Source organism: Mesoplodon densirostris, chromosome 7 (genome assembly GCF_025265405.1).
Source record: "Mesoplodon densirostris isolate mMesDen1 chromosome 7, mMesDen1 primary haplotype, whole genome shotgun sequence".
NCBI lineage: Eukaryota > Metazoa > Chordata > Mammalia > Artiodactyla > Ziphiidae > Mesoplodon > Mesoplodon densirostris.
In genome coordinates this window covers 44385718-44409047 of record NC_082667.1, presented here as the reverse complement: position 1 = coordinate 44409047, position 23330 = coordinate 44385718, and the positions used below count along the sequence as shown (strand labels likewise).

The following is a 23330-nucleotide window of genomic DNA, read 5'->3' as shown; positions in this document are numbered from 1 at the left end:
AATTCACTGATGACAGTCAAGCTCACAGACAGTAAACTTAGAAGCCAAAATGTTAGTTTCTTACCTTTGCAATCATAAATGTGTAGTAATATGATCAACTTATTGAGTTCCAGAATGTATCAATATATCTAGGGCATTCATTCTGTGGGTGGTCTTGAGTAATAAACTTAAAATAGATCAAGGAGACGTATTTTTATGTTTGATAACTTTTGCGGCATATAACCTCATGATGGCTTCTTGACATGCCAACTTGGCAGGGCTAGACTACGATGGGGGAAGTGAGGGCAGCAGCATGTTTTAGCATACACACACCTCTGATTATTCAATCAGGCACTAAACTAATCCAAGTGATGCCATGAAGCAGTTTTGCAGACATAAGTAAAGTCTTTTATCGTGATTTTAAACTAGAGAGCTTACACTAATTTATCTTCCTAGCTGCTGCTTGAGGGGCAGGCCCCTAATTAAACACACACTTACAGGCCCAATATCATCCTCTCCAGGGAACTCTAGGCTAGTGCTGTCTTCAACCTCTTCCACTGAGGAGATCCAGAGTGCCAGTGTCTCCTGAAGAGGAAACTGTACATTTGCATCTGGTGCCCTGATTTTAGTGACTGCTGCAATATGTAAAATATAGAAAAACAGAGAAATAAAATAAAATCACTTTCATGTCAGCATTCCCAAAACCACTTTATGACTAATTGGGAACACAAGGTATTATTTTAGTAATCAACCTATATTGCCTTACTTCACTTAGAAAAGAAGGGTGCTAGGGAAAATGGTTAAGAATTGAAAAATAATGACCTTGGGAATGCTTGTAACAATTGTGGTCCCCCATGAGAGAGAGGTTGGGCTTTTGCAGTTCAAGGTCATTTTTAAAACATGTTCATAAACATTTAGGAGCATCAACCACTGGAAGCATATATATATATGGTACATGTATCTTGGAAGAGTTAAAGACAGGATCATGATTCTCACTCCTTCCAAAATCTCTGCATTCTCAAGTTGATTGTTCAGTGAGAAATATATCAGGAAAGGAAGGTAAGGGTATGTGTTATTTCTTCAAAATGTTTCTTTGTCCTAGTTTTCCCATTGTGGTTATAGTTCTTTCTGTTTTGTTCCAAAGCAACCTATAAATGACATTGTCCCAAAGGGGTCTCTGTGCTGGGGCCTTTCTCTACTGTCCCCCCTTAGCTAGGTTGGGGAGCACCAGGCAGAGAATCTCCTGTCCTGTTGTTGCTGGGAGACACTGGGGGGCTTGGTCTGGAGTGTGACAGTGAGGGGCAAGAGAAATTTCCATTCTGAAGTTGTCGCCACAGATGTTCTTACACTAAAGTCCTACTTTAAATTTTTAAAACCAATCAGTCAACAAAATAAAGCACTTCCTCCATGACAGAACATATTTAAACAAACCTCAAGAAACAGATTTCCAAGTTTTCCAAGACATTTGTTAAACTCTCTAAGTGATGAAATAATCTTTCCAACTTCTTTGGTAAGTTAAAAATAAAAATCCATGATATCTAGAAACACATATGAAGGCCCATTTGAGGGTGGCTTTGTGGTATAATCAGTGGTTCTTGGTGAGAAGATGTTTGCAGAGATGGGTTTATGAAGATTATCCAAGGTGTTAAAGCAGTCTTGTCCTAGGTTTCAGGAAATCTCATCATCCATATTAACCCTATTAGAAGACTGGTGAAATGCAATCACTAGTAAAAAGCGGGTGTGGTTCAGAGCTCAATGTAAGGACACTAAAGGAGCCAAACTCATTCTTCTCCAGAACTGAGAGCCAGTGTTTGGAGCTCACCTGGCTCTGGAGACTTCTAAGAGCTACCACTACCACCCTTGGAAGCCTTGATCCCCGAGCGGACATTGTCTTATTACTTCTCCAGTGAGGATTGTTTCTACAGCACTTTCAGTGAGTACACAATTTACCATAGAGCAGTTCATGGGACTCTCCTGAGGGGAAAAAAACACAATTTCCTAATGTTAACAGAAAATTGTGGTTGTTTCATTGAAATAATCTTGTGTGCCAACTTAGTGAAATGACTGTATTTCTGTGTTGTCATCTTGTCTTGGCATACATGTTGGAATTAATATGGTGATTAATTTTAGTTATCTGATTTTGTTCACCTCTTAGTTATTCCTATGTATTACAAAGACTCAGGAAGTGGTTGTCTGATATCTTATACGTTTGTGTTTGATGTAGAGCCTAAAAATAATTTTTAGGACCATTTGACTCCATGTGCAGTACCTATTACAGTCTACTTTAAAAGTGGAGTGTGTCTGTATACACAGGAGACATAATATTCTACACAGCAGAACTAGGTAATGCATTCAATAATTTGGGAGAAAATATTGTTTTAAAGTGAAGTAAACGTTGTCTCTTCAGAAATGTGAGTTATTCTGACTGAAATTTTAAAGAAACTAGGAAAGTGACACTTGTGTATATACAGAAATTTAAGAAAGTTGAGGAACCTCTGTACTTAACTAGTACAGACATGAGGACCCATTTTTTTTTAGCAAAATCAGTTTTAAAAAGCATGATTAATTTTTTGGCACTGATTATTATCATTACCTGCAAACTGCATCTTACCACAAGCTGAAAGGGGTGCTTGATAAAAGTTGTAAAGACTGAGAAGATATAACCATTCTCTTTCATTTTTGGTTTGATTGATGAATGTGGCACAGATAAGACAGGAAGGCAAACTCAACCAATTAGTATAGCCATGTAAGTTGCTTCTGGTTAGAATAGGATCCAATCTGACAATGTTTAGGTTCTTCTTCATTATCTCTGAATTATTCAGAAAGTGTTTTGCAAAGAAAAAAAGTGTGGATCTAGATTCAGAATGAAATAAAAAAGGACATCCAAAGAGAAATGCCTGACAATTATACGAAATAATAAAAATACAAGCTTAGTCAAGTATGCTGTGCTAAATCAATGACTGGCATTGAGCATCATGATTGATTGTTTAGGGCAATCAGGACCCACCACATAGAGCTATAAATTAGGTCAAATTCCTGAAGCTCATGCTACCTAGAGGAAAATAAGATCTCAACAAACCTGAGGTTCTCCTTTAGGTAGGGGGAAAGAGGGCAAGAAGTTGTGTTGGTTTGGCAGCTGAGAAAATTTTCTGCAGCTCTTGAGAGTTCTCTTTGTGTCTCAGTTTTCCATTTCTGTCAAATGAAAAATCCTTCCTAAAGCAGTGTATTATACAGTGACAATCTGTGTCTGATATTCCTTGGGCCTTTTTTGTCTTTGGGGTAGAGGAATAAACTCCTGATTTCCTTCCCTCAGAAAAATGAACTCAGACATCTCAGAAGCCTTCCAGAAAGAGCTCACCTGCCTCATGTGCCTGAATTACCTTCTAGACCCTGTCACCATAGGCTGTGGACACAGTTTCTGTAGGTCCTGTCTCTGTCTTTTCTGGGAGCAAGCCAAAGATCTTGCCAGTTGCCCAGTGTGCAGGCAAAGATCAGAGCAGAAAAACCTCAAAACCAGTTTTCTTCTGAAGAATCTGGTGTCCATTGCCAGAAAAGCAAATCTCAGGCAATTCCTGAACTCTGAGGAACATATGTGTGGGACCCATAAGGAGACAAAGAAGATCTTCTGTGAAGCCAACAAGAGCTTGCTCTGTTTGATCTGCTCTCAAAGTCAGGAGCACAGGGCTCACAGGCACCGTTCCACTGAAGAAGCTGTTGAGGAATACTGGGTGAGTGATGTCTGTGCGAGCACTTAGAGAGCTGGAGGATGGTATAGCTAAGAGATTAAAAGGATATTACAGTCAGGACTTCCCTGGTGGCACAGTGGTTAAGACTCCATGCTCCCAATGAAGGGGGCCCAGGTTCAGTCCCTGGTCAGGGAACTACATCCCACATGCATGCTAAGAGTGCACATGCCAGAATTAAGGAGCCAGAGAGCAGCAACTAAGACCTGGCACAATGAAATAAATAAATTAAATAAATATTTTTTTAAAAAGGATATTATGATCATAATGATGATTAAACCCTCTCTTTACTGAGTACCAGGTAGAGACCTAGTTAGCAATGACAAAGCTATGAAAAAAATGCTGCAGCATACCTGCCTTTATGGAACTTGTATCCAATGGCTGGGTGATAAAGTTCATTGAAGTTATTTGGGTGATACATTATTATGCTCAAGGCTCTATAAAGCCTTCATTTTGAGAAAGAGTCTTTGGCTCTAAAATCTACAAGTGCAAAAATTCTTTTCCATTGAATACAGGTTTCCTGACTCTGGACAAAGAATGAAGATACAGTACATTGGAATTAGCAGGCAGTAAGCATCACTACATCCAAATTCTGATGTAAGATGCCAAACTACCTGAAAATTAGCCATGCTCAATAAAATCCTGTTCCTTTCCCTAGATACATGATTCCCTGATGGTGTGTGGTTCTGTAGTGTGGAATCTTCTAAAACTGATCCATAGTTAGGAAGAATAGGGAAATGTGGTGATCTGTTATAGTCCTTCTAGTCTTCCTCTAGGTCCTGTACCTGACATCCCTGGGTACACTCCATCGTTTGGGGTCTGAAACCTCAATCTATTTGCTTTTCTGGTGTTAACATTCAATTATTTTACAGGAGAAGCTGGCAAATGAAATGAGATCTTTATGGGAAAAGATCCAAGAAATTGAAAGAAATCTCAAGAAAAATGGGAGAGGAACTGACCCTTGGATGGTAAGTATGAGAATGTATTCCTCTTTGAAGCAAGTTGAGGCAGACATGCTAGAAACTCATCCCTTAATAATTTGAGGTGAAATCATCATGTGCCATGAAATTCTGAGAATGGGTTGAACACCATTTTAAAACATTTTCTATGTACCATTTGAACCTACAAAACCCACCTCTTGGGTTTTTTAGAATCTAATGGATCAGTAACTACAACAAAATATCCACTAGAAGGATGTGAAACAAGTGCTAAGGTGGAGGCACATGGAGAGATGTGGACGATTCCATGCCCATGATTCAGGATCCCAGGGAAAATTTCTCATGTTTAAGATCAATCCCAGGTCTGAAGATCAAGTGGGTGTTTAAAAATCCGTGGGTTATTTCAGGCACAGACTTCTGTAAGTCATACATTCCAGAAAGTAAAGGGCATGTCATTGGGAACCACAAGTACTTCAGTCTGATTAGTACATGAGCCCAGGTGATACAAAGGAGACATGAACAGGAATTTAGGGGGTGTGCCTGTCATCGTGAAAAGCGACAGCTCACTAGCTAGAGAGTGATATTAGTTCAAGTAGGAGAAAATGTGACATGTTAAAGAAAAACCTCAGGGAGAAAAGGAATAAGGAGAAAGACAGAGATGGAGAGTGAGAGAGTGAATCCATCAATACTGGGAGGGAATATGCAATGGAATGAGGATGAATGACCTTCCAAACAATATGGGAAGGAGGCTGTGGCCTTACAGGGAGGACAGAACCTGTTTATAGAAAAAAGGAGGGGAGAAAGAAAGGGCTAAGAAGATTGGCACCTGTTTGAGGGCAGTAGGTGAGATTCTTAGGAAGATCTAACTTAGTATACTAACCCTGAGAGTAAAATGGAACATGGCTGCTCAGAGAGAAACTCAGGCTGTGGAGTTTGGGAGGATTGAGTTGAGAAACGAATTTACTTATTAACATTGAGATGAGGATATTATGTATGATGTATGAATCACATTTCAATTGCTTGCATGGGGTCTTTCAGATTTGAAAGCAGGCATATGAAAGAAATGATCCATGAAAAGATTTTCTCCAGATGTTTCAGGAACTCATGAATTTGATGAAATTGGTTTGAGGAAAGGGTGGGTTTGGCTCTTGATGTAGTTAAAAACAATGAAAAATAAGTGAAGGAAAGAGGAATAAATTTGATTTCTTAGAAGATACGAATTTGGGATTTGGGAGAGAACATGAATCAGAGCAAACTAAATGCATTTGAAATCCATCTCCCAACAGTTCTACGTGTATCGATATGGAGACATGATTAGCAAAACTTATCAGATGGTAACTCCATTTCTTCAGGAGGAAGAAAATTACTACTTAGGGAGTATTATAAAAGAAAGCCAAAAGATTTGTAAGCAAATCAGAGAAAGACAAGAGGAAATGAGTGGAAAGAAGACAGACCTCAAAGTAATATACAAAGAGCTCATGAAAATGTCCTATAAACCAGATGTGGAGCTGCTCCAGGTAAGAACTGAGGACTGAAAATATTTTTTCTGAAGCTCACACCTTCAATGACCATTAAATGGTACCAGGGGTATATTTATTCATCTCTTGCAACCTAAGGTGGGAATCTCTCCTAGTTGGAAATATTATAGATGAAATGCAACTCATCCAAATCATGATTGAGCAAGCTTTACAGAATTGTTATTATGGAGACTCCCCAGGAATATTCCCTTCTCAAAATCTCCTTTTGTACCTTGCTTCTGTCAAAACCAGAAAGGAACAACTTATGTATTGTCATTCAGTTTTTTGATCTCCAGCTGAGCAATGGGAGAAACTTGGCAAAAGCTCATATATTTCCACCTCCTGTTGGAATATCCTAGGTTTGAGTTGCCTTTTTGGAGGGGCATATTACCCTTTTGGACAAGCCCTAGGAAAGAAGAATTTACAGAGAGCTGAGGGTTGCAGCAATGCACAATCGCTACCTTTGTCCTTTCTCTCTCTCTCTCTCTCTTTCTTGCTCTCGCTCTCTCTCTCTCTCTCTCTTGCTCTTTCTCTTTTACCCTCAGGTTTGTTAATTTATGAAGAATTTAGATTCTTTCAACACATTGTGCCAGAGTTTTCTTTAGGGAGAAAAAGGAAAACTGGTTTTCCAGACTTTTCTTGTGGTGGTGATTAGATATCTTCTGAAGTTTTCCCCAAACCAAATCCTGGTTGGCTATTTATGAAGACATCTAATCTTATAATTTTTTATTTTATTTTTGACAGGAATTGGGAGACAAACTGAAATGGTAAGTCTAATCTTGTGATGCTGACCAGGGCACTGTGAAAGAGATCAAGCTGCATTTAACAAAGGGAACACATAACTTACTAGATAATACTACATTGTTTGTGTGTGCTTGTGTAGTTCCTGTTTTGCTGAGTATGATTTCCTGTTCCGTTTGAATGAGAACCTAGCATCAGAAGTTTGCTCCTGTGGCTTAGAGAGGTATGTGCTGTAGAGCTCAATGAAGAAGTTTCTAAAAGGCCAGTTTTTTTCTGATTTAAATTTCAAAATCATAAACACACTGAAGTGCAAGGACTAGTACTTCCCAGGCATTAGGTGAGAGAGGCAAGTATCTCTGAGAAATGGGGGTGAAATCAGGTCGTGAATTAAAGTGAGAAAAAATTTCCTAAGAATGGCATGATCCCATCCCATGATTGTGGAGAAAAGGATTTTGATAAGAGAGTTGATCTGAAAGATGCTGACTTTTTCTTTTTGTGGTACACAGGCCTCTCACTGTTGTGGCCTCTCCCATTGTGGAGCATAGGCTCCGGACGCGCAGGCTCAGTGGCCATAGCTCACGGGCCCAGCCGCTCCGCGGCATGTGGGATCTTCCTGGACCGGGGCACAAACCCATGTCCCCTGCATTGGCAGGCGGACTCTCAACCACTGCACCACCAGGGAAGCCCTGCTGACTTTCTCTTAAAGGCTGTGGTTAAGAGTCCTGGGCAGCAGAAAGTTTAACCACATCTTCCTCCTTACAGGAGTGAGTCAGCACAGCTGCACATGCCTCAGCCTCTGCTGCCAGAACTCCGTGCACGACCCATCACTGGGCTGATGGACTGGCTCAACCGCTTCCGAGGTGAGTGTCACCCCATTGGTGTGTCCACCCTGCAAGGTCCTTCAGTGATGTTTCCACAGACAATCTTTCCCTCTTCATCTCTCACCTTGTACAGAACAGCCTGCAAATAGGCATGTATAGACATGCGTAGTCACAGAGTCACTAAAATCCTTACAAAATACATGCAGGCTGGTGCAGGGATAGATGTGATTCAGGCCTCATCAATTACTTATAAATTTGATAAATAATTTCTATAATGAAAAAAAGGACATGCTCCAAAAATGGCTCCTTGAGCCCTAGAAATATCATAACATACAATGTCAGTTGTTCACTGAATTCTATAAGAGTCTTTTTTTTTTTTTTTTTTTGTGCGGTACACGAGCCTCTCACCACTGTGGCCTCTCCTGTTGCGGAGCACAGGCTCCGGATGCGCAGGCTCAGCGGCCATGGCTCACGGGCCCAGCCACTCCGCTGCATGTGGGATCCTCCCGGACCAGGGCACGAACCTGTGTCCCTTGCATCGGCAGGCGGACTCTCAACCACTGTGCCACCAGGGAAACCCTGTTCACTGAATTCTAGAAAACAGGTTATTAATCCAGGATATTCCAATTTCAGAGTCTAAGTGCAGTTACTTAGAGGTCAAAAACATTTTTGCTTGAAAGTTTCTTGGCAATTGAATGTATGATGTGTTTTTTTCCATTGATATAATCAGAAAAATATATATAAGCCACAAAAATTAAATGCAGAAACCAGGATTTGTGAACAACAACAAGAAAGAAAATTGGTGGTTAACTAGCCACATAGAGCTTCATGATAAACCTAACCCTGGAAGGTAACTTAGCAGGAAGTGGAAGACTAGGCCTTACACTGGAACCACATATCAAAGGCGGAAATTTCCCCAAGGAAACCACTTTTTTTTTTTTGCGGTATGAGGGCCTCTCACTGTTGTGGCCTCTCCCGTTGCGGAGCACAAGCTCCGGACATGCAGGCTCAGCGGCCATGGCTCACGGGCCCAGCCACTCCACGGCATGTGGGATCTTCCCGGACTGGGGCATGAACCCGTGTCCCCTGCTTCGGCAGGCAGACTCTCAACCACTGCGCCACGAGGGAAGCCCAAGGAAACCACTTTTAAGAAGCCATCCTTAGGTTTTGCTTTTGCAGTGTCCATTTGCTAACTTAACTGAGATGTTAGAATGATCACCAATTCTCTACTCTACAATGTATTTTTTTTTCCCTGAGCAGTGGTGGTGGAGGTGGAGGTGAGTTATATTGCCATGGTCTTGGAGGTGATCAGTGCCCGGTGTCCAGTCTTTTGGATGTCAGGAAAAGTACCCAGCCAGAAGTAGCCATGACCTCCCTATCCTGTATAATCTCTGAATTTTTAGGAAGTTTTTTCCATGGTAACTAGTTATCTGTTTCCTCAGCAGATATCCTGGCAACATTTGAATCCAATGTTCCCAGTTAGAACTGCACTTCTGATAACCTTAAGGTTTTTTTTTTTTCCTCCCAGTGAGACCCTAGGTGGACCCTCTTCTCTCATAGATATAATTTTATTTTTAACATTGATTTTGACTGGAGTATTCTCTCATCTCTCCACAGTAAAAATTTCATTCAATAATGAAGTAAGCAGCCAGCACATCAGGCTGTTTGATGATGCAAGAAGTTTGAAGTATGAGCATGACAGCCTCTATGTGGCTTTGGATGGCAGAACATCGAAGTATTTTGCTGCATGGGGATCCCAGGGCTTCACCTCTGGCAAACAATACTGGGAGGTGGATGTGGACAGCTCTTGGGACTGGGCTGTAGGCGTCTGTAAGGATTCTTGGACAAGGAAAGATGACGGCATACTGAAGGAATCCAACAGGGACAACTTTCTCCTTGTGTGTGTGAAGGAGGGTCATCATTACCGTCTCTGGACCACCATCCCGAACACTCCTCTGTACATAGAGAAACCTCAGGGCAGGGTTGGCGTGTTCCTTGATTTTGACAGTGGGAGTATGGGTTTTGTGGACGTTGCCAAGCGCTCCCTCCTTTGGAGGTATGAGGATGGCCTGTTCACTTTCCCTGTCAGGCCTTTCATTTGCACTGGCCACACGTGAGGAGGGCTAAGTCAGGACCCTGACTGGATGCTCAGGACTCCTTCTCTGAGGGAACCCTTCTCAGGTGCAGCAAATCAAGTTTACTTCATTGTCTTTAGGCTCTTTCTACTGTAATGGAACCTCCTTTTATTGCTATTTGTTATAAAGATAGTGTCAAATGCAAACTTTTGTTGGTGTCTTCCATCTTCTTGACAATAAAAGCTTGCCTTATAGACATTTGTCTGGAATATATGATGTGGCTGTTCACCTGTGTTGTGAGCTTGCTGAACTCACTAAAGTATGGGCGTGTGCTTCCCACTTCCTGATACACAGTACAGGAACCCAGGGCTTACACAGCATGGACAGACCTGGTCACTAACCAGACCCAGGTCAGCCCCCAACTTTCTCCTCCTTCCTCATGATCTACTCTGTCCTACACATCAATTTACCCTCCGGGTGAAAACCGATTTGACAGAGAATTCTCCACTGACCCTGGAGACGCGGATAAGTCTTCTTTTCTTAGAGAACCCAGAATTTGCAGGTCCTTTTCTTTTACAATAATATAAGGGAAAAGACCTAAAGACAGGAAGTGCCTCATGAGGGGCACTGAACAAATCTTTGCCTGAATAAATTAATAAATAGACAAAACAATTATCTTATTGGAAAGGAGCTTTGCAATAAAAGTTAGGGACTAGAATCTAAAAGTTTAAATGTTCAGGATTTGAAGGTGGATGTCAAAAACTGATTAGAGGGCTTCCCTGGTGGCGCAGTGGTTGAGAGTCTGCCTGCCGATGCAGGGGACACGGGTTCGTGCCCCGGTCCAGGAAGATCCCACATACTGCGGAGCGGCTGAGCCCGTGAGCCATGGCCGCTGAGCCTGCGCGTCCGGAGCCTGTGCTCTGCAACGGGAGAGGCCACAACAGTGAGAGGCCTGCGTACTGCAAAAACAAAACAAAACAAAAAGATAATAATAATAATAATAAAAACTGATTAGATTACACACATTGAGCTTGAGCCCAATTGATTTTTAATTATCTTTGGAAAAGTGCATCTGTGTGTTGGAGGCTCTGTTAGTGTAGATACTAGAAGTGTGAGCGTGATTGTGTGTATTGCAATCATGGTGGTCTTACGTTATTGTTTTATATTATTTTAATTTAACTTAGGATCATCACCTAGGCCACGAAGGATGAGATGGTAGGACAGGGAACATTGTCTGTTCCCATTTTACCATCATACAATAGAGCATTGGGTTTTGATTTAAATGTTGCTGTCCCACACTGAATTGTATATTCACCATTGTAATTCCACCACTAAATATACTTCCTGAATATATTATGGTGAGTTTTTCAATACTGGTTAATTAAATTTACTATCTAGCTTATGTTATAAAACTTACTGCATCCTTGTAGCAAGAGCTTCCTCTATTATCTGCTATTTGAAATAAAAAGAATCATGTCTTTGGCACTAATTTTACAGATTTCATGTTGAGCAAGGAAGCAAATGGTATAATTTGCAACATGGTTTTCCAAATACATTCAACATTTCAGCCAAGGATCAAACCTGCGTCCCCTGCATTGGAAGGAGGATTCTTAACCACTGTACCACCAGGGAGGTCCCTATTTTATTTTTTGATGGTTCCCGAAAGTTATTTTACTTTGAATATATAGGAAAAGAAATCCACAAACGAGAAGCTATGTTCTATGACTATGTCTTTTAAACAATGTTTTGTATTTACAAAAAAATTTTTTTCCTGATTAAAAGCACCAGCTGAAGATACAGGTTGCTAAAAATATAAGACATTAGAAACCCATTAAAAGAAGTATACCAAACATGCTTATTAAAAACCCTTTAAGGGGGGTTCCCTGGTGGTGCAGTGGTTGAGAATCCGCCTGCCGATGCAGGGGACACGGGTTCGTGCCCTGGTCCAGGAAGATCCCACATGCCATGGAGCAACTAAGCCCGTGAGCCATGGCCGCTGAGCCTGCGCGTCCGGAGCCTGTGCTCTGCAATGGGAGAGGCCACAACAGTGAGAGGCCCGCGTACCACAAAAAAACAAAACAAAAAACAAACAAAAAAACCCTTTAAGGAAACAAAGACAACGCAACCAACAAATTTACCACTGTGCCCTGTGGCCCTTTCCAATTTCCCTGCCTGTGTTCCCAATAACTGGAACTGGGAGTGCTTACCCCAGTGGGAGGACCCTGGCCTCACCCATGGGCAACTGTGAGGACCCAACAGGGGAAGGCAGCTATGCATCTGTGAGGGAACCTGGCACCCCTGGACCAGCGCCCCCAGAACTGTAGACCCTGAGGGCCCCACTGTTGATAGGACGAAGTGAGAGGTGCACACGAGGGGTCTGACCAGCTTCAATAATCCTGCCAACAGGAATCTTTCTGCTACTCCCTTGCACCCCTGTGTGCTTAAAGTTTGGATTTTTTATTTATCTGTTTTTTCTAAACACTTAGCTGTATGACACTAGATGTAATGTTCCCCGGGGCCTTCTTTGCTGGCTGTCTTAAATTCTTATGACTGAGAAACTGTGAGGCTCTGAATTTGGACTCACAGGAAGGTATTTACAACAGCTTTATGTAATCAAAAGATGCTGTAGTGAAGGGGAGGTTCAAAGCCCGCACACACACATGCATGCACGTACACACGGGTTGGCTTCCATAAAGCTAGAGTGGAATATTAAATATCAAGTACTGAATTTTTAACTGCACACTTAAGAACTTATCCTTAACTTTACATATACATAGATAACACAGTGGTCACTAAAAGCACCTTAACATCAGGACAGGCGTTAACTTTTGAGGTTCTTATTTCAACTGTTCTATGTACAAAATGCCCTAGAAGCAAAGAAAGGCTTCAAGAAATACACAGAGACAAACATGATGTAAAGTGCGACTGGCCTCCTCATAGCGTCCCTGGAAGATGAAGAGCCTAAGCACTTGAAAAGCTGCCGTTAGCAGGCAGGGCGAGCTGACAGGGAAGCTGTGGTCTGGACTAATCTTCTCCGACAAACTGTATAGTACCTCTTGGTGTCTACTTCCTTCCCTTATATACACACTTACCAGGTTGGTCACCACGAAGGCCCACAGCTCCTGGTGACTGGTGAGCCGCAAAGCTGTGGTGAACTGGGCTTTAGCATTGTCCATGCAGTTGACAGAGACAAAATACAAGCCAGGCAGTGTAGGCTGAGTGATTGGAGCAGAGCCGGGGGGGTTGCTGGTACAGCTGACAGACCTGGGAGATCTCCTGCAGTGCAGTGGCCTTATGTCCTGTCACGAGCCTGCACGTGAGGATGTGCTTGAGCAGGATTACTTGGAAGGAGGACAGATTGGGGCTGCAGTAGAGCACCTGGAGCTTCTCCAGCTACCTGAGGGCCTTGTCTGTGGACTTTTGCACTTTCTCTAAGAAGCCGGCTTGCATGGCGTGCATCACAGTCACCAGGTAGACAAGCAAGCACATGTGCTCCTTGGGTACCAGTGGAAGAGGTTGGCATAGTTGCTGGGCACTATCTTCTCATGTGCAGTATGGAGATGGTCTGGATGCACTGCTGCAGCTGCTTCGGGCACAGCTTCATGCTCTTAATCTGCCCGGCACACCAGGTAGTGGGTAACCTGGAGCACCAGGAAGAAGACACACAGAGACTCTTTCTGGATGGGGTTCCCATGCCAGTTCTCAACTATCTGTCCACAGAGAGTCAGCAGTGGGTGGAATTCCTGCAACTTCCGTCAGCTGCAGCATCCCTTTGCTGAGCAGGACCAGTGGCCGTGTGTACTCAGATCCCACCACCCGGAGGGTTCTCGGCTTCCACACCCAGGAGGTCGCAGGCTGACACCAAGTCCTCTTGGTCCTTGGGCCTTTTTTGTCTTTGGGGTAGAGGAATAAACTCCTGATTTCCTTCCCTCAGAAAAAATGGACTCAGACATCCCAGAAACCTTCCAGAAAGAGTTCACCTGCCTCATGTGCCTGAATTACCTTCTAGACCCTGTCACCATAGGCTGCGGACACAGCTTCTGTAGGTCCTGTCTCTGTCTTTTCTGGGAGCAAGCTGAAGACCCTGCCAGTTGCCCAGTGTTCAGGCAATGATCAGAACAGACAAACCTCAAAACCAATTTTTTTCTGAAGAATCTGGTGTCCATTGCCAGAGAAGAAAATCTCGGGCAATTCCTGAACTCTGAGGAACATATGTGTGGGACCCATAAGGAGACAAAGAAGATCTTCTGTGAAGCCAACAAGAGCTTGCTCTGTTTGGTCTACTCTCAAAGTCAGGAGCACAGGGCTCACAGGCACCGTTCCACTGAAGAGGCTGCTGAGGAATACTGGGTGAGTGATGTCTGTGCGAGCACTTAGAGAGCTGGAGGATGGTATAGCTAAGAGATTAAAAGGATATTACAGTCAGGACTTCCCTGGTGGCACAGTGGTTAAGACTCCATGCTCCCAATCAAGGGGGCCCAGGTTCGATCCCTGGTCAGGGAACTAGATCCCACATATATGCCCCAAATAAGAGTGTGCATGCCACAACTAAGGAGCCAGAGAGCCACAACTAAGACCTGTCACAACGAAATAAGTACATTAAATATTTTTTTAAAAAGGATATTATGATCATAATGATGATTAAACCCTCTCTTTACTGAGTGCCAGGTACAGACCTAGTTAGCAATGACAAAGTTATGAAGAAAATGCTGCAACATACTTGCCTTTATGGAACTTGTATCCAATGGCTGGGTGATAAAGTTCATTGAAATTATTTGGGTGATACATTATTATGCTCAAGGCTCTATAAAGCCTTCATTTTGAGAAAGAGTCTTTGGCTCTAAAATCTACAAGTGCAAAAATTCTTTTCCATTGGATACAGGTTTCCTGACTCTGGACAAAGAAGGAAGATACAGTACATTGGAATTAGCAGGCAGCAAGCATCACTACATCCAAATTCTGATGCAAGATGCCAAACTACCTGAAAATTAGCCATGCTCAATAAAATCCTGTTCCTTTCCCTAGATACATGATTCCCTGATGGTGTGTGGTTCTGTAGTGTGGAATCTTCTAAACCTAATCGATAGTGAGGAAGAATAGGAAAATGTGGTGATCTGTTATGGTCCTTCTAGTCTTCCTCTAGGTCCTGTATCTGACCTCTTTCTCACCTCAGGATCTCCACCCACCTCACCCTATTTACCCTTCAAGTCTGTCTTCAAATGCCACTCCCTTACACTAGCCTAAGTTTATACTTCATATTATATTCCTTTAATATACTCCTTTTTTTCCCCTTTCATACACTGATCCAAATTTTAACTACAATTCCTATAGCATTTATTCAGTTCCTTGCTCCCTGACTATAGCCTTCATAAGGGTAGGAATGATGTCTGTCTTGTTCATGGCTACTCCTCAGTACCTAAAACAAATGTTAAATAAGCAATAAAATAATCAAGGAAAGTATTCAGATGTATTATTCACAGTATTGAAAATATGTTTACAGATTGAAAGGCAGAAAGTCTCAAATCACAGTGACAAAATCCCAAGTCAAAATATTGTTTGCCTACCAATGGCATTTTTCACAGAACTAGAACAAAAAATTTCACAATTTGTATGGAAACACAAAAGACCCCGAATAGCCAAAGCAATCTTGAGAACGAAAAATGGAGCTGGAGGAATCAGGCTCCCTGACTTCAGACTATACTACAAAGCTACAGTAATCAAGACAGTATGGTACTGGCACAAAAACAGAAATATAGATCAATGGAACAGGATAGAAAGCCCAGAGATAAACCCACGGACATATGGTCACCTTATCTTTGATAAAGGAGGCAGGAATGTACAGTGGAGAAAGGACAGTCTCTTCAATAAGTGGTGCTGGGAAAACTGGACAGGGACATGTAAAAGTATGAGATTAGATCACTCCCTAACACCATACACAAAAATAAGCTCAAAATGGATTAAAGACCTAAATGTAAGGCCAGACACTATCAAACTCTTAAAGGAAAACATAGGCAGAACACTCTATGACATAAATCACAGCAAGATCTTTTTTGACCCACCTCCTAGAGAAATGGAAATAAAGACAAAAATAAACACATGGGACCTAATGAAACTTCAAAGCTTTTGCACAGCAAAGGAAACCATAAACAAGACGAAAAGACAACCCTCAGAATGGGAGAAAATATTTGCAAATGAAGCAACTGACAAAGGATTAATCTCCAAAATTTATAAGCAGCTCATGCAGCTCAATAGCAAAAAAACAAACAACCCAATCCAAAAATGGGCAGAAGACCTAAATAGACATTTCTCCACAGAAGATATACAGACTGCCAACAAACACATGAAAGGATGCTCAACATCTTTACTCATTAGAGAAATGCAAATCAAAACTACAATGAGATATCATCTCACACCAGTCAGAATGGCCATCATCAAAAAATCTAGAAACAATAAATGCTGGAGAGGGTGTGGAAAAAAGGGAACACTCTTGCACTGCTGGTGGGAATGTGAATTGGTACAGCCACTATGGAGAACGGTATGGAGGTTCCTTAAAAAACTACAAATAGAACTACCATATGACCCAGCAATCCCACTACTGGGCATATACCCTGAGAAAACCATAATTCAAAAAGAGACATGTACCAAAATGTTCACAGCAGCCCTATTTACAATAGCCCGGAGATGGAAACAACCTAAGTGTCCATCATCGGATGAATGGATAAAGAAGATGTGGCACATATATACAATGGAATATTACTCAGCCATAAAAAGAAATGAAATTGAGCTATTTGTAATGAGGTGGATGGACCTAGAGTCTGTCATACAGAGTGAAGTAAGTCAGAAAGAGAAAGACAAATACTGTATGCTGACACATATATATGGAATTTAAGAAAAAAATGTCATCAAGAACATAGGGGTAAGACAGGAATAAAGACACAGACCTACTAGAGCATGGACTTGAGGATATGGGGAGGGGGAAGGGTAAGCTGTGACAAAGTGAAAGAGTGGCATGGACATATATACACTATCAAACGTAAGGTAGATAGCTAGTGGGAAGCAGCCGCATAGCACAGGGAGATCAGCTCGGTTCTTTGTGACCGCCTGGAGGGGTGGGATAGGGAGGGTGGGAGGGAGACGAAAAAGGGAGGGTATATGGGAACATATGTATATGTATAACTGATTAAATTTGAAAAAAAAAAAAAAATTTCCCTCAGTTTTACTGAGGCATGATTGACAAATACAATTGCAATATATTCAAAAAAAAAATATTGTTTGCTAGTAGATATGAATTTAATCATCTAGAGTGACTTCAGGGAATCCCATATAAATCTTAGACCAACAACATTTTATTTTCATTCTTAGCTTTCCATTTATTCCTGCCTGTTCTCTCCTGTTACTGGCTAATTAAAAGTCTTACTATTAATCTATATTAAAATTTTCTAGTTCAGGGCTTCTTCAACATCAGAACAATTGACAGTTGGGACTGTTTTTTTCTTTTTTGTAGGTCTGCCTTGTAGGATGTTTAGCAGAATCCTTGGTCTCTACCCATGAAATATCAATGGTAACTTCCAATTGTGACAACCAAAAATTTTTCCACATATCAACAATTGCCCTCTGGAAGAAAAAATCACCCCCATTTGAAACCACTGCACTAGTTGATGGAAAAAAGTACATGAGACATTGATAATCATGAAATAATACTTGTATTTTGAGGTATGACAAGAAAATTTAAACATAACATTCTCTTCCTGTGTTTGTTTGGGCCTCCTCTCTCCCTCCCTCATGTGCAGTGTGCATCTGCATTCCACATTAACCAGACCTCTTCAAAGATGGGGGTGCCCACTCGAGCATAAAGATCTTTTTTTCCCCTTTCTTCTAATGTTGGCAATGTAACTTCTTGAAGAAGAGCATTCTTTCTCAACTCTGTAAGGGATCATAATGAGTTGCTGCTAACTTTGTATGTGTTACCTGGACTGTATATCTTTGGTGAACTTTATATAAAATATCAATATGTCATTTTGATGTATGATCCCTTTGTACTGAAAATTTATGTGACTGTTCCTTCCATTTCTAACAGGTGGAATAGTTCTCAGAGCTTCTGAGGGTCTGTCTCCTGGGTTATACTCCTCAGTTTGGCTTGAGTAAAATGCTCTTTTTTTCCCTTACCTTGATTGTTAATTGAATTTTCATTGACAATAAGATCCAAAAAATAGTTTATATAGATATGCTTACTGATTCCTAAAGTTGTATATAAAATCTAGAGCAGAGGGCAGGATGAACGCTGCTTTCCAAGATGGCGACGGAGGGAGGAGGGAAGGAGATGAACGAGATTAAGACCCAATTTACCACCCGGGAAGGTCTGTACAAGCTGCTGCCGCACTCGGAGTACAGCCGGCCCAACCGGGTGCCCTTCAACTCGCAAGGATCCAACCCTGTCCGCGTCTCCTTCGTAAACCTCAACGAACAGTCTGGCAACGGCGACCGCCTCTGCTTCAATGTGGGCCGGGAGCTCTACTTCTATATCTACAAGGGGGTCCGCAAGGCTGCTGACTTGAGTAAACCAATAGATAAAAGGATATACAAAGGAACACAGCCTACTTGTCATGACTTCAACCACCTAACAGCCACAGCAGAAAGTGTCTCTCTCCTAGTGGGCTTTTCCGCAGGCCAAGTCCAGCTTATAGACCCAATCAAAAAAGAAACTAGCAAACTATTTAATGAGGAAAACTCTTGTCAGCACTTGTGGAAGGTGGATTGGAATGAAGAAAGAGAGAATGAAGGTAGCAAGACCAGTGAGGAGGCTCTAGTAACTGTCCAGGTGAGAGCTGAGGACTTGAACTAGAGTTGTGGCCATTTTCTCATCCATTCGACAGACCTTGATAGCCTACCATGTGCCCGGCACCGGGTCTGCAGCGGCAGATAACAGCCGCCCTGTGTTCCCCCTCCAGAAAGAGGGGAGAGAAGTGTGAACAGCACCACACACACACATACACACAATTACAGCAAATGGTGGTGACTTGTGATGTCAGAGGAGATAGAGGGCCTGAAGGAGAGACAGACATGGAGGCCTGCTTTACGGGGACGTGGGGAGCGTCGGTCTCTCGGAGGAAGTGAAGTGCTTTGAGCCTCGCCTCACCTGAGGAGGCCCCCAGAGACTAATAGACAAGTCACAAGTAACCTGTGTCAAATGGGTTCCTGGTTCGGAAAGCCTTTTCCTAGTAGCCCATTCAAGTGGGAACATGTACTTGTATAATGTGGAGCACGCTTGTGGCACCACAGCCCCCCACTACCAGCTTCTGAAGCAGAGAGAGAGCTTTGCCGTGCACACTTGCAAGAGCAAATCCACGAGGAACCCTCTCCTCAAGTGGACGGTGGGTGAGGGGGCCCTCAACGCGTTTGCTTTCTCCCCAGATGGCAAGTTCTTGGCGTGCGTGAGCCAGGACGGCTTCCTGCGGGTGTTCAACTTTGACTCGGTGGAGCTGCACGGCACCATGAAAAGCTACTTTGGAGGCTTGCTGTGCGTGTGCTGGAGCCCGGACGTTAAGTACGTCGTGACGGGCGGGGAGGACGACCTCGTGACCGTCTGGTCCTTCGGAGACGGCCGCGTGATCGCGCGGGGCCACGGGCACAAGTCCTGGGTCAGCGTGGTGGCGTTTGACCCCTACACCACCAGTGTGGAAGAGAGCGACCCTATGGAGCTCAGTGGCAGTGACGAGGACTTCCAGGACCTTCTGCACTTCGGGCGAGACCGAGCAAACAGCACCCAGTCCCGGCTGTCCAAGCGGAACTCGACCGAGAGCCGCCCCGTCAGTGTCACGTACCGGTTTGGCTCCGTGGGCCAGGACACGCAGCTCTGCTTATGGGACCTCACGGAAGACATCCTTTTCCCCCACCAGCCCCTCTCCAGAGCAAGGACGCACACGAACGTCATGAACGCCACGAGTCCTCCTGCCGGAAGCACTGGCAACAGCATCACGACCCCCAGCAACCCGGCGCCCCCTCCCCTGCCGCGGTCCAACAGCCTCCCGCATTCCGCCGTCTCCGGCACCGGCAGCAAGGGCAGCGTCGCGGACGGTGCCATCGCTTCCGGGGTCAGCAAGTTCGCAACGCTCTCGCTACACGACCGGAAGGACAGGCACCATGAGAAAGATCACAAACGAAACCACAGCATGGGACACATCTCTAGCAAGAGCAGCGACAAACTGAACCTCGTTACTAAAACCAAAACGGACCCAGCTAAAACCTTGGGCACGCCCCTGTGTCCTCGGATGGAAGACGTCCCCTTGTTAGAGCCGCTCATCTGTAAAAAGATAGCACATGAGAGGCTGACTGTATTAATTTTTCTTGAAGACTGTATAGTCACTGCTTGTCAGGAGGGATTTATTTGCACGTGGGGAAGGCCTGGTAAAGTGGTCAGTTTTAACCCTTAATGCTGCACCGGATCCAGAACTTGAATAGGTAGTGATTTTTTTCTTGCGGGAGGGGCGGGGTGTACAATGAATGTGAATGACACTTCTTATTCTTAATGTAAATCTAAATGCATCAGAGCCATAATTTTGGATACTGCATGCCATGTAATTCTGAATCATTTGATAATTCACCTTAGAACGTTTAAAAAATATAATCAAACTAATTGCCAGCCAAGTCAGTCACCCTCCTGGGAATATATAGAGTCCCAAGGTTAGCATTCCTCTATTAGACTATTTCGATTTTAGGAAAATCATGACAGTGTGGGGAAACAATGACTTTAAAATGCTAAAATTAAAATGTCTGCTTTAACTGGAATATTTTTGCTTAACTACTCAATTAGAATATTGTACACCTGATCAGAGTGTGTGTTCAATACGAACGGCCATTAATTGTCATTTATAGTCCAACTTTTTATCTTAATCATAAAATGTTTAGGAATCTATGAAATTTAACTTTAGGAACAAAGCGTTCAGCAGGGTTGATTGATATTATTTTTACATTGTTCTGGCAATCCACAGAAAGAGAAGAGCCTTAATTTTTAAAACCCATTTTAGTCATTTTATGACAATTAAAATTGTTTAATAAACATCTTTTTTCAAAGAAAAAAAAATCTAGAGCATGTAAGGCAGTAACGGAGAAGACAGTGGAAAACTTGCTTATAAGAATATAAACATATAAGCAAATAAATAATAATATGGAAGAGAAATACAAAAAAAAATAGTTATACAGTCCAGCCACACATTTCCTTAAAAAAAGACACACTTTTTGATATATACAGAATTACAGATTTGTGTTCAAGGATAGGATGTTGAGGGGAACAATAGACTCTATGGTATGTTTTTACCTGGTTGATGAAGAACAATGTTACTACAGAATTGTTGAGAAATGATGTCAGATTAGTCTGAACATTTACTGAGGCAATGGTTCCTTCACTCCATATGAGAAGCTTCCCTGGACTCTGACTCTCTAGAAACTGTGCTGATCTTCCAAGCACAAGGCTCTACAAATCAGACAAATTTTTCTTCATCATCCCTTTTTGAGTTTTACAGGCTGTTTCCTTTCAGTAAATGTGATTTTTCTACTTAAAAGGATTATGTTAAAGCAGGTTAGTTGTGGATGTTTCCCAGGTATCTTGGAAATGAAACATTGGTGAGGGGAGAAACTACAATAGGAAGAATTCCTTGTGGCTGGAGATAAAGTAACACAGAGTGAATGATGCTTTTCCTAAAATGGGATTGAAGGAAACAATTGCTACTAATCTCCTTTCCACATAGCAACAAGTCTCTCTTCTTCCAGTTTTTTGTAGATTTTCTTCCTATCTTTTCAAAAAGAAGATATTTCCTTATGATTTTCTCTAGTAAGAAAACAGTAAACTTAGGCCCTTCCCTTTAAAACAGTGGCATGCTTGTACAATTCAGAGTCCCCCAAAGTTTGAACGTTTTCATGGTCTAAAAGACAAATGTTTTAGGTGAACAGAAATTAAATCCTATAAAAAGGACAGAAAATTAAGAGATAAAATGTTTTAAAAATATTCTATTAAAAATGTAATAAAATATCAAAGAGATATGAGGAAATTTGACCAAAATCACACATCAGGAGTTGAGCTGGGGACGAAAATCATATTTTCTGCATTTTTCATTATCTAATAACAGTAACTATATTTAACATAACCTTGAATCCTTAGTCACTAGCAAGGAATCAAAGGAAAGCCGACAGGAGGAGAACCTGGGCAGTCATCTCCGCTAATTCTTTTTTTTTTTTTTTTTTTTTTTTTTTTTTGCGGTACGCGGGCCTCTCACCGCTGTGGCCTCTCCCGCCGCGGAGCACAGGCTCCGGACGCGCCGGCCCAGCGGCAATGGCCCACGGGCCCAGCCGCTCCGCGGCACACGGGATCCTCCCAGACCAGGGCACGAACCCGCGTCCCCCGCATCGGCAGGCAGACCCACAACCACTGCACCACCAGGGAAGACCAGGGAAGCTCTCTGCTAATTCTTAGTATCTTTAGCTACAGTGATAAAGTTCAACTATGTGGTGCTGCTAAAATCGAGCTCACATGGTAAGCACTCAGTTTATGCTTTCAAAGTACCATTTATTTCCTTTATTTTGCCATTTTTATTTGCCATAATTCCTCTCATTTTCCTTAACGTTTCTTTAAAATTATAGCTTTCCCAGGAATTTATCATGGGCCATGTTTTCTTCTCACTTTATACATTCTGTTTTACATGTTTATCTCCTTTTTTAAACTACGCATATGCTGAATTTTCTGTATTAGTTTTTTTATTTCCATCGATAATCTTCTCTGAAGAATTTTTTCTTTTTGAAGAATCTTCTTTTGAAAAATCTCTGACACAAAACAAGAAAAAAAAAAGTGACCAGCTAAATAAATAAATAACCTCTTTTGGGGATGAGAAGACTCACATGATGGGTTTAACTGGCAATGTTCCCAGTGGACTCACCTTGATTTCATTATTCAATTGTAATGAAATGACATTAATTAATTCCAGATGACATTAATTCTAATAAAGGTCATCAAAACTGAAAGATGTAGAAACGTCTTTAGAATAAGAAATTCTTGATATTATAGCTAAGAAAATGTATCCAGTACATATTTTCCTCACCTTCCAATCAAAGACAAGTCCAAAGGCCCATAGTAGCTAATTCTGCCAGTATGTACAACTAAATGCAAACTAAATAAGAAGAATATTAGCTATAAAACTTTCTTTGAAAAGGGGCAAAATTAAGCTTATGAAATTCAAGGTGTAATGACTGTTGCTCACTGAAATTTTAGTGTCAACAGAAAGCACTCAGGAATTTTAGGTGGAAGTGGAAAGAAGTGATGAGTTGAAGGCAAATAAAGTAAAATTATACAATCTGAGATCACCTGGAGAGATGCAGTTTGTCAAAAGAAGCTGATAAAAAAATTTGTTAGTTAATGAAGGGCTTCATGAAGCAGGGGAGAAGAGTAGAGAGAACGTGTTCTATGAAAGCTAGGTACTATAGATGGACAGAATAAGGGCACATTTCTGAGAAGTATTTCCAAATTTGG

The 23330-nt window shown here is 42.1% G+C and overlaps 2 protein-coding genes and 1 pseudogene across 3 annotated transcripts; 2 read left to right on the top strand and 1 right to left on the bottom strand.

Moving 5' to 3' along the window:
- The first annotated feature begins 1844 nt into the window (after positions 1 to 1844).
- LOC132494158 (tripartite motif-containing protein 43-like) lies at positions 1845 to 9856 on the top strand. The gene is made up of 7 exons (XM_060105183.1): positions 1845 to 1912; positions 3293 to 3707; positions 4595 to 4690; positions 6013 to 6177; positions 6922 to 6944; positions 7681 to 7778; positions 9357 to 9856. The coding sequence occupies exons 2-7, from the start codon at positions 3297 to 3299 to the stop codon at positions 9854 to 9856; spliced, it is 1293 nt and encodes a 430-aa protein (XP_059961166.1). The 5' UTR covers positions 1845 to 1912; positions 3293 to 3296.
- A 2825-nt stretch (positions 9857 to 12681) lies between these two features.
- LOC132494157 (MAU2 chromatid cohesion factor homolog) lies at positions 12682 to 13700 on the bottom strand (annotated as a pseudogene).
- A 4392-nt stretch (positions 13701 to 18092) lies between these two features.
- LOC132493261 (WD repeat-containing protein 20-like) lies at positions 18093 to 20468 on the top strand. 2 transcript variants are annotated; one of them, XM_060103609.1, is made up of 2 exons: positions 18093 to 18632; positions 18967 to 20468. In XM_060103609.1, exons 1-2 carry the CDS (start codon positions 18108 to 18110, stop codon positions 20242 to 20244), a joined length of 1803 nt encoding a protein of 600 aa, XP_059959592.1. In that variant the 5' UTR covers positions 18093 to 18107; the 3' UTR covers positions 20245 to 20468. The 2 variants fall into 2 exon arrangements, with proteins under 2 accessions (XP_059959592.1, XP_059959591.1); XM_060103608.1 differs by having other exon boundaries at positions 19226 to 19326.
- Positions 20469 to 23330: the final 2862 nt, after the last annotated feature.